General features: G+C 38.9%; 1 protein-coding gene across 5 annotated transcripts in view; it reads right to left on the minus strand.

Annotated features, from left to right (window-relative positions):
• ADAMTSL1 (ADAMTS like 1) overlaps positions 1-14,340 on the minus strand; it is an 861,052-nt gene that overhangs the window by 215,969 nt on the left and 630,743 nt on the right. For all 5 annotated transcript variants that reach the window (XM_054689145.1, XM_054689144.1, XM_054689147.1 and 2 more), the window contains 2 exons: positions 12,259-12,385; positions 2,810-2,884 (listed from right to left, as the gene is read on the minus strand). In XM_054689145.1, coding sequence (XP_054545120.1) covers positions 2,810-2,884; positions 12,259-12,385 — 202 coding nt within the window. The remainder of the gene's footprint in view (positions 1-2,809; positions 2,885-12,258; positions 12,386-14,340) is intronic.

Here is a 14,340-nt window from a genome sequence, read left to right on the forward strand (position 1 = left end):
ATCAATGTGACTTTTTATTCGTGCATTACGCTGTGATTACTTATAATTTATGTTCTTCATTGCATATATATACTCTTGCTCACAATAAAGAAGCTATAGGGACCTAAGGACAGAGAACTAAGAACACTTTTTTCAGCTTGCTTTCTTTTAAAAATCATTTTTGGTACTTAACTAAGCATTGTGTACACATATTTCTTAAAATACTTAAGATAGAAAGAATGGTTTCATTACTAGAACATTCCAATCTGAATTTGGTCAATATCAGAAGCTATCAGGCAACTTTTGTTGTAGGAAATTACAGCAAGCTGGGGATGATGGTAATTATGATGTGTAGTTCAGAGAAGATTATGTTTTTAAGTGATGGGGAGGTGAATTTAGAATAACTGCCCTCTGCATGAAGGCAGATAGAAAAAGTTTAACAAGTTTTCAGAACTTGCATGAGCACCCTTGTTTTGTCATTAGTTCTTTAGCAGAGAGATGGGGTGCTTGGGTTGGGTTCTTCGACTCCAAACCCAAATTCAATCAGAATGACTCCCCTGTGATATGGATTAAGGACAAATGTATGGACACTGGGGGTACTCAGTACCTAAACATTTGTTCTAAATTATTAAAAATATAATTTATTCCAAGTTCTCTAGCCCAGGAATATGAACAGTTGTGAAATGTTAATGTCCATTTATATGCCCTTGACCCTCAGATGGAGTCTGTGTAGAAACTTCTTTGGGAAGAGGCTAACTTCCCTCTCCCATCCTAGTGCAGAGAGAACTTTGTAGAATCTTGTATGGCCCATCAAGGGAATATGGAAGCGGGGAAATAACAGTTGTTGACATCAGAATAAAAAGCCTATGTTGTCTTGCGTTAGTCTTCACTCCTTGAGCTGTCTTTTATGCATTTGTACTAATTTGTGGAAGTCTTTCCAGGACATAAAATAACTTAGTTTTAGAAAAATCCTGGGGTGCTAAGCATGCTCTGAGCATCTGATTCAATTTTATCACCAGGTCTCCCAGCTGTCCTTCTTAAGTTATACACATCTAATTAAAGATGAGCTGAGGCTCGCCCGGATTGCTTCTCCTTGTTCTCTTGTGCCCTAAATATTTAAAGTTGGTTCCATATTGAACCAGTTTCTGGAATGAAGGGCAAAAGGAGTGCAAGAGAAACAGGACAGCATTTATTCACACATTCATTGCTGAGTTATATTCCAAATACAAACAAATAACATGTTATGAACAATATGTCTGTTGGGGGAAAACAGCAGATTCAATTTTGCTTTTTGACATTTCCGAATATCATTTGCAGCTCTGCCTATCAACTTCTTGAGATAATTAAACAATGCCAACTTTCAGCTTTTTCATGATCACCTAAATCTGGGAGGTTTCTACATTTATACAAATCTATTTCCTCTTAAGTTTATTTGTTCAGTTTTTTTTTTCTTTAATAATGAGTCAGTTCCCCACTTGGTAATGATCTTGGCTTGAATGTTATGTTTTAGCCTGTCACAATTCAGAAAAATACTGTTTCTGAGAGGGGTTATTATACTGGCAGTTACCTATGTCAAATTCTCAAGGGGATAAACAAATCATTTGAATGGTAATAGTGTACACACATATATCATTTTTTGGCATGTGAACACTGTATTTTGGAGGGTTGTTGTTTATGGTTTGAAAAGAACTTGGATCCATATAAGGTGAATTGGGAGTATTTTGGCTTTGCATGAGCTGTGCCTTACTTAATCCTTTACTTCACATGACCCTTCAAATCCCACCTCTCCAATGAAATGTATTTTTACGTTTAGAAACACTACAGTAGGCTATGTGAACGTTTAGTTACGTGACTTCAATTTGTCTTCTTGTTTGTCTTTCTAAAATGATTTCACTCATAATCTAATTGCCCAGAGATAATGCTAGCTACTTAAACTGGTTTCATAGGCATGTGTGTGGGAGGGGAGAAAGAACAGAAAATGATAGATACCTCTTTAGGAACCCAGGAGCAATCACAGAGTGGGGATCAAAGATGCTCAAGGGGCCAACTGAAGTGAAATCTTTTAGTGAAACTTAATTTTTTAGAGAATACTAGCCTACGCTCTCCTATTGCCTTCCCTGGTTGCCATTCTATAATTTCATGCTTATAATTTACAGGTCTACATCTAAATAGCCCTTAAAAATACTGAAAAAGATGGGCTGTATACTGCTGCCTCGGTATGACTGAAGATCAATTCTTGCACAAATTCTGTGGGGCATGCTACCATTTGATTTTTGAGGTTATGATTACCCTTCAATCCTACATCCCAAATAGCTATCTTCAAGATATTGTTGACTTGTATTATCCTTAATATATGGGGTGCTTAATTAGACCAAAAGGGCCTCCTTTAAATGCCACGGGGGTAAATTTGTTTGGTATTTCCATGTTTCCCTAATTGATAAAATAATGGAACATGAGAATAGGAAGAAAAAGAGAAAAAAATGGAGAGGAAGGCAGGGTTGGTAGGAAGAATTAAACAAGAAGAGGAAAGGGCAAAAAAAAAAAAGATTGAATGGAGAGAATGAGAAATAATGTTCTCAAAAGCATAAAATGTTCTTAACTCATTGGAAACATTTGTTTTTTATTTTTTAAAAATGACTATGGTTAGAGATAATTACTGTGCTGGTTTGTGCTATCTCATCAGGGAAAGGATAAACAGAAGCACTCAAAATATCATATTATGATAGAGTAGAAAGATTTGTACTTCTGTAGTTTAGCTCTTCTGGGAACAAAAAAATAAATAATAATGTCTAAAACCCCTTACCCCTAAAGAAAAACAAGTTATACTTACATAAGTGATCAGGTCCTTTCAAGACCAGGCGAATATGTCTACTGCCATAAGGAATAGCAACCACGGTGTCATCCACTGGAGAAAAACAAAGAAAAGTATTAAAAGCACATAATCCAATACAAAATTACTTATACATATCTTTCTTATACTTTATCACCCTAACATTGGAGGAATTTAGTTTCAATAAGAGATTCCCAAAAGATAGTCACTTTCTCTGAATTTTAACTTAGCATCCTGTCTTTGGGAAAATTGAATTTCAATTAATGAATTTCAGAAGTTCACCAACTTCTCTGATCCTTAGTTTCCTCATTTGTAAAATGGCAATTGTTATATCTCTTAATAATGTTATGAAAAGATATAAATACAAATGTTAATATGCAGATGTATACCTGGTAAGCAGGAAGTATTTTGTAAATATTACTTTCCTTCCCTTTAGTCCAAATCTCTTTAAGGACAAAACTGAAAGAGTGTTTGTTTTTCTTTTTTTTTTAAAGATTTTATTTATTTATTTATATAAGCACTGGGTACAGTCAGAAGCGTGGGAGGGTGAGAGAATTCACCAGAGCCAGAGTGGGGAGCAGAACAGGCAGACTGGTGAAATACACTGCTGAGGGGAGCAACGGGCGTGGCAGGAGAGGTCTGATGCACTATGTGGGACCCTCACCAGATGGCTGGGAATCGAACCAGTGCTGTGGAGGCTGCGGGCAGCTTCGCAGCCCAGCACTAAACCGCTGCACCACCAGGGAGGCCCGAGTGTTTGCTTTTCAGTGCTTCAAGGTGTCTACCACATAGTCAGCTGAATGTGAAAGAAGGATCATATGCTCTCAATTCCTTCTCTAAAAAGGTTAGATTTCTCAAGTTCTCAACAATATTGAATATTCTATGCACACTACAACCTTCTCACTGTCTTCCATTAATGAGGAAAGGCTGAATTTCAGATAGCTAAGAATGTGTGTCATATAAGAACACAATTCAGCAGGGGAACATAGGAAAGGAACAAAAAAAGTTCAGACTGGCCATAGAGCTTTAAATGCCTTGCATAAAGAGATGGATTTTTATGTTTACAAAAGAAACTCAAAGCAGTTAAAACAATGGGATTTCTAGAAATAGAAAGTCTTTATTGTTTATCTACGGGTCAAGTAAAGTGCAAGTAAAAGGGAAGCTTTCTGTCTGGCCCTGCAGTGCTTAGTGGCTGTCTCCTGCCTCACACATTGCTCAGGCAGCCTCCTTTTTGTTCTGAAGTGACTCAAATGCCATGAGCTGCTGACTCAAATTCCCTAGCTTCTGGCTGATGCAGCAACCTTCATAAGCTCCTAGGACGATGGGGAGGAAGCAAAAATTTGTTGGGAGGCAGGATGGAGAGAGTAGACCAGTCAAGAATGGACCGTCTCCAGTTGCCCCTCTGCACTTGCCCAGTCAGAGAATATGGAGCATCTCAGGCTTGTGCAGGCTTTTGCAGACTTGGTCAGCAGCGTGTAGCAAGAGAGGCAGAAGTCACAGCTTGTTTACCTATGGTTCTCTAAAGGGTTAACAGATAATCGGCAGGAAATTGGGCAGTCTACAGTTTCTTTCTTCACCATTATTTTTTTAATTTTTATATATATTTTTAATTTTTATTTATTTATTTTGAAGATTTATTTACTTATTTATACAAGCACTGGGTACAGTCAGAAGAGCAGGAGGGTGAGAGAATTCACCAGAGCCAGAGCGGGGAACAGAACAGGCAGACCGATGAAATACACGGCTGAGGGGAGCAGCGGGCGGTAGGAGAGGTCTGCGCACCATGTGGGACCCTCGCCGGTGGCTGGGGATCGAACTGGTGCTTCAGAGACTGCGGGCAGCTTTGTAGCCCAGCGCTCAACCGCTGTGCCACCAGGGGAGGCCCCACCATTATTTTTTGAATGTCTCCTAGTGTCAGGCTCCAAGTTAGATTTAATGACAAAGATAAACAAAGCACCAGTCCAAGAAGATAGTTCTTGAAAATGAGACCTAAGAAGGAATTTGTGGAGAATATTCCACCCTCTATCCTGCTTATGAAAATTCCCAAAACATATTAATTCATTTCTTAGAAACCCTGAACCAAAGAAATCCATCCTACTCTATTGAACCCAGCATCTCGCCACTGTTTACCCAGAGAAACTTATGAAGTGTCATCAGGTCACGTCAGCTGCTCCATCTCAGAATATATTTTAAGTAAGTCTGTGGATGTGGAAAGTCTACAAAAATAGACTTGAGTACCCACTGATTTAGGTATTTGAGGGAGCTTCTGAAATCAATTCCCCGTGGGTACCCAGGAATGACTGCAGCTATGCTTGAGGGGAAGTCAGAGCCACATGTGGAATTTTTTACTGCACTGGAGTTTGGTACACCTAACCCTAGTGTTGTTCAAGGGCCAATTATATTTATAGATATACAACTGTATCTAGTATCCATCATGAAAAAATCTGTAATGTCTAGAGTTACGTAGAAAATTATCAGGGACATCAAGAAACCCAAAAAATACAGGCTACACTGAAAGGAAAAATCAAATAATCAATAAAACACAGACTAGACATGAAAGTAGCACTGTAACTGTATCCCGTATGTTCAAGAAGTTAAGGGCCAAAAAAGAAATCTTTAGGCCAAGAAACTTTGTCTGGTGAGAGCTACCAAGCATTTAAAGAAGTAATATCAATTCTATATAATTTCTTCCAGAAAACAAAAGAGAAAGGCTCATATCCCAACTTATTGAATGAGGTGGGCTGATACCAAACCACACAAGGACAGTGTAAGAAAAGGATACACCAACAACAATCACTCATGAACATAGACATGGAAAGCCCTCAAACAAAATACTGGCAAATCAAATCCAGTAATCTATTTGAAGAATAATACACCTTGATCAGCTAGACTTTATCCAAGGAAAAGCAGGACAGATTCATTATTTGAAAAGCAATGTTATTCATCACAGTAAAAGTCGAAGGAATAAAAAACACATGATCAAATCAACTGGGGCAGAAAAAGCATGACAAAATTCACTGTCTATTTAGGACAGTAACATTCAACCAACTGGGGACAGAAGAGAGCTTCCGCAATATGATTAAGAGATTCTGCAAGAAACCTATAGCTAACATCATACTCAATGGTGAGACAGGGAATGATTTCCCCTTTAAGTTTGGGAATAAGTTGAGGATATCTACTCTCAAAATTTTTGTTCAGCATTGTGTTGGGCATTCTTGCTGGCATAAAACAAATTGTTTACAAATTGAAAAGGCTGCACTACCCTGAAGGCACCTGATCACATCTTGTACCTTGATTTTAACCTAGGAAGACCTATTTCAGACCTCTGAGCATCTGAAAGTATAAAATAGTAAGTTTGTGTTACTTTAAGTCATTAAATGTGTCATAGTTATTACAGCAGCAACTGGAAACAATTACATCAGAAGCTATTCAACATTACTAGCCATTAAGGAAATGCAAATTAAAACAATGATGAGCTAATATACACACCAGTTTGAGTGGCGAAAATAGAAATACAATATCAAGTGATGACAAGAATGTGGGGCAAGTGAAACTTTCAAATGTGGATGGTGGACATGCAAAATATTAAGCCACTCTGAAAAGTCTGGCATTTTCTTAAGATGATACACACACACACATACACACACACACACACATATACACACACACCCCTATGAACCACAAATTCTCTTAGGAATTCACCCAATTGAAATGAAAGCATGACTATACAAATACATGCATATAGCTTTATTTACAAGAGCTCCAAAGTGGAAGCAATGCCAGTGGCCATCAGCAGGTGAATGGATAAACAAACTGGTATTTTCATACAATGGAATTACCACTCAGCAAAAAATAACAACATCAAATGGACAAGCTTTGGCATTAACGAATCTCAAAATAATGATGATAACTGGAAGAAACCAGATGGAAAAGGTTTTATAGTTACATAATTCTATTCATAATTCTATAAATTACAATATAATCCATAGTGACAGAAAGATGACCAGGGTTGTCAGGGGACACAGACAGTGGGAAGGAGGAGGGTATGATTATAAAGAGCAGAATAAAACATCTGGGATGATGAATGTGTTCATGATCTTAACCGTGGTTTCACAGGTGGATGTGTATCTCAAAACTATTTGAATATCCAGTTTCTTTAAATACCCAGTTTCATGTATGCTATGTATACCTCAATAAAGCTGGAAAAAAGAACCCAGTATCAATGTATTTTGTTTCTTTTGTGGATTCTTTTAAAATGCAGTATCACAAGAACCTTGATGACATGTGGAAATTGACTAAATCCAGAGTTCAAAAAGAAGTTGAAATTGGAGAAAATGTTTAATTATCAAGTGTTAGTTTTCTTTTCAATATGCATAAGAGTATTGTGAATTAACTAATAAAGAGAATCTGAATCTAAATAGATCTATTAAGAGCTATCACATAAAATCCCAAAGTTATCAGGTGGCTTTGAGTCATAGTCTCTTAATTTCAATGGCAGCTTTTTTCCTTATCTTAGTGGTACCTAAAATGATGACACATCTTTCAGCGATGTCTTAGATTCAAAGAAATGCAGTATATACAGAATACAGACACTTCTCATTATCTGTAAGCTCTACAACCAGGGTCTCAGCCTTCATTGTCCCTAACCCTGCTTTTCTTATCCATTGGTGGATCCACTGGAGTATCTACTCAACATAGTGAGCCATTTAAAAAATAAACCAAATCAAGACTTTTTTCTGCTCAAAATCTTCCAGTGACTTCTCATTTTATTCAGACTAAAAGTCAAAGTCTTTACAAAATCTTACAATGTTTGTGCCATCCTTTACCCCCCACAACATTTCTGTTTTCATCATTTTCCAGACTTTTTATATATGTGTATATATTTTTCTTTTACTATTTATTTATATAGATATATTTTACATCCTTGTTCATTTGCGTACAATGTATGCTTTCTCCTCTCAGGTGTAGTCCCCATAAAATACCCACCAATTCACTCGTGAACCATCACCATAGTCCCTTGTGCTCTTCCATCCCCTGTTTTGATCCTAATGCCTCCCCCTCCCTTGCAGAATGTCTCTGATTTATAGGTGTCTGCTAATTTTATTGATTTACGTATTATTGTTATTTTTTTCTGATCCCTTATTTTGTTCTCCTATATTCCTCCTATATGTGAAACCATCTAATATTTTTCTTTTTCCTTCTGGCTTTATTTCACTGAGCATAATCCCTTCGAGTGCCATCCAAGTTGCTGTGAATGGCACAAGTTTATCTTTTTTGATTGCTGAATAGTATTCCATTGTGCATGTATACCACAACTTCTTGATCTAGCCATCTGTTTTTTGGCATTTGGGTTGCATCATTTCCCAGTCTTCTTTAAGCTCACTTCAATCACACTAGTTTCTTTGTGCTTTACGAACTAAGTCAGTACACATCTGCCTCAGGGACTTTGTGCTTGGTTTTCTCTATGCTGGAAGTTCTCTTTACCCTGACTTTTGTGTGATACCCCAAGACCCTTAGCTAAATGCCATCATATAGGTGAGCCCTTCTCTCACTAAGTGAATTACAAGTCCCCTTCAATACCTTTGGCAGGAGGCATATTTCCATTTCCTGTTCTTCTTCCCTGACTCACATTTTTCTGTGAGCAATATGACCATATGACCTGTAGAAATTTTACATTTTGTCTGTTTATCTGTTTTTCCTTCATACTTGTATGTGATCTCCATGAGAAAAATGTATTTTGTTCGTTTTGCTGTTTTCTGTGTTCCCAGCACATAAAACAGTTCTTCAGCACATAGCGGTTACCCAAGAAATAATTCTTGTTGGGTAAATGAATGGGTGAATGTGGCTGTGTGAATGAATGAATGAATGGCTTATGAATATAGCCTGAAGTCAGGCACAAGGTAGAAGTTTCTTTAAAGTTCTGTGCTTAAAAAAATTCCTGTTTCACTTTGTAGCATATAGTCCTGTAATTTATTCTAAGACACTTTGCCTTGAAATCCCTGAGCCAGAATGATAGTCCCATAATATATTTACCCACAGTCATTATAAATCAGCATAAGCTGCAGTCTCAGCAGCACAGCCAGCTATTAGGAACTTCATTTTATCTTTGCAGATTAGCTTATCTGGCCCTTGATACTTAAGGCAGATAGGAGAGAATTTTAGGATACTAGATGATTTTAAAACATACAGATAGATATGAAAGGTTTGCAAAGCTGGAGATATCAAATTGATAGCAAACAGACTGGCTCTAGGTCTAAGTATATTCTGAGTACACTTGAAAAATACATAGTAAGGTATAAGGTAATAACATTTGTGAGAAAATCAGTCCTTAAAGAATCAAAAGCAAGTGATTATTAACTTTATTAGATTCCTTTCAATGGGCTGAAGTAGAAAATTAGTAATAAGAATAGAAAGAACACTAAAGGGCACACAATGCCTTTGCCTCATGAAAGGGGCAAAGGGTTCTTTGATGTAGCACTGCTTCCCTGGTCTGCATTTGTATTGGGGAACTGAAACATCTTTTAATACAAAGGCAGTTGCTTTTTAATTTGCCAGCAAATGGCATTTATTTGACAAGTTCCTTTCCTTTTTTTTTGTCTTTCTGGAACTTTCCACCATGGTCTTTCTCCACTCTCCTGTTTTTCCTTTGTTCCCCGGAGGCTTGATAACATTAGGGAAAAAACTTGGATATAAGTTCAGAAAGAAAATGAGTTCAATGTGGGGAATCCGAGTGCTAGGCGTTCGAAAAGAGCCTGGGACTGGCTTACTGAGCTCTTGGCAGAGCTCGGAGGCCTGGCAGGACTCCCCCAGGCCTTCAGGGGTGGAGAGAACCTCACCTGGCCAGGATACTGGACCCTGCAAAGCAGCCTAATCTTCCCTGCCTGTGGGTCACCTCACAGTCTGTAAATACAAGGTGGAAGTTTCCTCTGAGGTGGAGAAAACATAAATAGGGCAGTTTGTTCAGCATCTGCTATGGATTGTGGTGAGGTACCTGCATTTACTGGGCTTCACTGATATAAATCATTTTGTCATGAGGCATCGTCAGCGCTAAGGTAAATGAATCAATTGCATTTTGTCATTACGGATAATCATCAGGTTGTGTATCATATAATTTACCTACTATCAGTCTTGATAGAGCACATTTCATTGAGGTCTCTAGTGGCAGACCTGGAGATGACTTATGGCTCTCAATTTGCTTGTCTGTCCCTTCAGAGCTTCTCTATCATATTCCAGTGATTCTGGCTTGAAAGGACACTGACAGCCCCTAATATGAGTGTAAGAGGACTAGCTATTTGAGCAGAATGTTGAGGATCCTCTATGAGTTAGGGGACATTAGAAGGAATAAAGGAAGGATTCCTGTCATGAAAACCTTGCGCTCATATGTTGTATAACAGCTACTTCACAAATGCATGCCATCTCTTTTTTAGCCCGACAGAAATTCCTAGGTTCCTAGGGAACTGGCACTCATTCGACTATGGACACAAATAATTAGAAAGATTTTAACTCTTTTAGTTTTTCTTCAAGAGTTTTACTAAAGTTATCTTTCAAATGTAACTTTCTTTTTTAAAAAAATCTCACCCTGAATTTAGAGATTTACAAAAGAATTATGCCTCCGTCTCTGGTTTCCATCTCCTAATTTCTTTAATTTTTCATCTTACGCTGAAGCTATGTGACAACTAATATCTTACCGGAATGTACTATATCAATGTCTACCTTTGCCTCATCCTTCATTCTCTCTGCTAGAGCCTTTCTTTCCCCCTTTTTTAGAATCACATTCACTGACTGGAGGGGTGTCAGGATGTTGGGAGCACCCTAAGTTAGCACCTCCAACGTTTCATATGTTTAAAAGTCCCTTGTCTTGGGCCTCCCTGGTGGCGCAAGGGGTTAAACATTGCACTATGAAGCAATCCACAACCTCTGCAGCATGAGTTTGATCCCCAGCTGGGCAGGGAGCAACCCGCATGGCAAAGAAGACCCCTCCTGTCTCACCTGCTGCTCCCCTCAGCAGTGTATTTCAGTCAGCCTGTTCCCCACTCTGTTTCTGGTGAATCCTGTCACCCCCCTCATCTCTGGCCTGTACCCCAGCTCTTGTATGCATCATCTTTTTTTTGTTTTTTAAAAGTCCCTCCTCTTTCTTCCCATCCCCTCCTCTTCCTGAGGGTCTAGCCCTTTTGCCAAATTGCATTTCCCTGACTTCTTAGAATAATTCATCAGTACACACTGTCTTTCCTCTTGACCTACAGATCCATTTAAAGCCCCAGCCCTCATTTCCCATATGCCAATTGTTTTTCTGCAGCTAGTCAACAAATGATGAGGACAGAATGACACTATGTAAAATAGATATTCATTCTCACTTCCCAATCCAGGAGGACATGTTGAAAGAAGCAATCACAGATCTATTAAAGAATTATGGATAATGGCAAAATCTAGAAACAATATCTGAGCAAGATCAAATTATTCTAAAATTCTGCTGTTGCATCTAGAACAGTAATTGTAACAGAAGACAGTGTATTGTAAAATGTCCTGGATGGCTGTGTCATTCAGGTTGGTTTAGGTATCACAAGAACGTAGACTATGTACTAGCAGGCAGGACATCTGAGCAGACATCTGAGCTGCTCTGCTTGATCCATCTATCTGCTTTACAAATGTCCTACCACTGAAACAGCCAACAGGGTTGTGGGACTGTCCAAAGAATGAGTAAGTGTTTAGGATCTGGAATAAGATTCTGGGCTCAAATCCTGGCTCTCCTGCTTTATAGATGTGTGACTGAACAAGTTCATAATCTGCCTAAGCTTCAGTTATGTCATTCATAACATGGGGATAAACAGTACTGGGCTATAAGGTTACTAAACGGATTAAATGAAATGATCATATAAAATTCCCAATCACACTCATGTATATCAAATGCCTGAAATTTACCATGCTGGAGTAGAGAGATTAGGACACAAATGCTAATAAATGGTGTGACTCAATCACTGTCTAATATGAACTCAGAAAACACTGTCATCAGCACAGATCAAAGGTCACTTTGTAAATAAAGACCATGTGATTACCCAGTAGAAGGAGTGCATTTGTTCTGATGTGCTCACTTACCCTGCCATATTCTACTAGGTGTACCAAAGTAGGTCAGATAGGGGTTAGGGCTGCCAGCTGTTCTCATGTTGGGCAGCAAAGCTCCTATTTGCATGGATAGTATAATCCATTTTAATTCACTCCTACTGCTTCTCAAAGGAAAAGGCTCTCTCTGTGGAACTGCAACTTATGTTCTGACTTGTTCCACTTAAAGTAATTCACAAAGCAGAAACAGAAAACTCCCTGTGGTACATTTTCAGATCTGTCCTCCTTTTGGTGGAGATGTTATTCTGAGCTGCTGAGAGGGACCAGAGCTGAGCAAAGAACAGTAACAAGTCAGCAAGCCCAGAGATTGCCCCAACTCTGTAGCATCTTACATTTTGTTGCTGAGAGCTGGGCCTTATACTGTCCTCGAACCAGCCGGCAGGTGGACCCGTCGCCACTGCAGACTCCACAGTTATCTTCCTTGACAGTGCTTCCCAGCTGATGATCGCAGCCAACAATCTAACAAGAAAGAGAGATGTGTGATTCAACCAGGTGCCCACTGATGGAGGGCTCCACCACGAGGTCCATCACCACCAAGTGACCCTTCCTCCACCCTCCAGGAGGCATAAAATATGCTTCCCGTAAAAGGGGACTAAATTCAGTTGGGATAGAAATCAAACCATGGAAGGAAAACACAGCATGGCTAAAGATGTTTTTTTGGTTCAAATCAACACACAGAAAGAAGGGTAGAAGAGAGAAAAGTAGAGGGAGGGAACCAATACAGATAAGAAGAATGAGGAGAAAGAGTGATAGAGTAAAGAGGAAGAGGGAACAGAAGGGTAGGAGGGAACAGAAGGGTAGAGCTTTTATATCTTGGGTTCACTGATGTATTCCAAGCAACCAGAACAGTGCTTGGTGAATTGTAAGCCCTCAATAAATATTTGCTGGATGATAATGAAAACACTTCCTTTAATAGCTAGCTAGCATTTCAACCAAGAAAAGAGAAACAGAATAAGCCAACAGAAGCAAGGTCTGTGTATATGTGTGAGGTGGGAGAGGGGTGTTGGCATGGAGAGTGACAAAGATAACTGACATTGAGGCTCCATGGTTTGCCTGGCCCTGCCCTGTACCAGGTGCAGTACAAATATCTCATTAATTTTCAAAACAATCCTGTACAATATCCCCATTTTCATAGCTAAGGACATGAATCCTGCCAGGATCACTTAGCTAATAAGTAGCTGAGTTCTGAATGCAGCTAATAAAACATTTATTCTTACTCTAAATCAGACCTGAAGTCACAAGACTATTAAATGAATGTATGGATAAACTTATTTGTACCTTTCATCTCTCCTTTCCATTGTTCAAGTAAAAAAAAAGAATCCAAATTGTACCAGGTTGTACTGCCACAGTTCCAATTACATCTAATAGCAAAAGATTTATTCCATTCCCAAATGATTTCAATCACTGTCACTGAAAAAATAAAACTGTAAAATAAAACTGTAGGAACATTTGAACATGCCTGTCTCCACAAAGTCCCCAAAATTTGTCCTGTCTTTCAAGAAAAATGGTTGCTAATATACATCTTTGAGGTTTGGTTTTCCTCTTCGAATCTTTAATTAATAATTGCAAACATATGTTCAGACAAAGGTTTGAAAAATACAACTACTTAATATTATATCTGTGCTGTATTTTTTAAATGTGGCAATGTGCATGTTTTCACTAAAAGCATCCAAGCATTTTCTAAAACAGATGACAAAAACAATGACTCCTTCAACAGTTACACATTTTCTGAAGTGCAAGGATATGAGGAAATTAGAGTGTCTAAGTCTTAGCCTGGGAACGAACCTGTGTCAGCTCAGTCTTTAGGAGTTCAATGCAATCAAGCTGCAATTCCCCACAACATGTTTGGAGGCTGCAGGGAGGCTACTTCAGAATTCAGCCACATTTCATGCAGTCAGAGCCAAGCAAGTACTGGCTTAAGACTTCCTTGATGGGGCCTCCCCGGTGGTACAGGGGTTGAGCGCTGGGCTGCGAACCTGCCCACAGCCTCTGCAGGGCTGGTTTGATCTCCGGCAACCGGGCAAGGGTCCCACATGGCGCGCAGACCTCTCCTGCTGCCCGCTGCTCCCCTCAGCAGTGTATTTCATTGTTCTGCCTGTTCTGTTCCCCGCTCTGGCTCTGGTGAATCCTCTCACCCTCCCACGCTTCTGACTGTACCCAATGCTTGTATAAATAAATCTTAAAAAAAAAAAAAAAGTCTTCCTTGATGTGCCTCTATGTAACTGTGGTGCAATTATTACTATTTTTTTATTAAGGTAATGTTGATTTAAATTATTGTTGACATTTAGAAATATAGAACTACCCCTCCCCCATCAGGTGTAGTCACTGTAACATTTAAAAATTGTCCTGTATAAATGGAATACTACTCAGCAATCAGAAATGATCAATTCAAGCCATTCGCAGCAACATGGACG

Source organism: Talpa occidentalis, unplaced genomic scaffold, assembly GCF_014898055.3.
Source record: "Talpa occidentalis isolate TD23 unplaced genomic scaffold, MPIMG_talOcc4v2.1 talOcc4.7, whole genome shotgun sequence".
Classification (NCBI taxonomy): domain Eukaryota; kingdom Metazoa; phylum Chordata; class Mammalia; order Eulipotyphla; family Talpidae; genus Talpa; species Talpa occidentalis.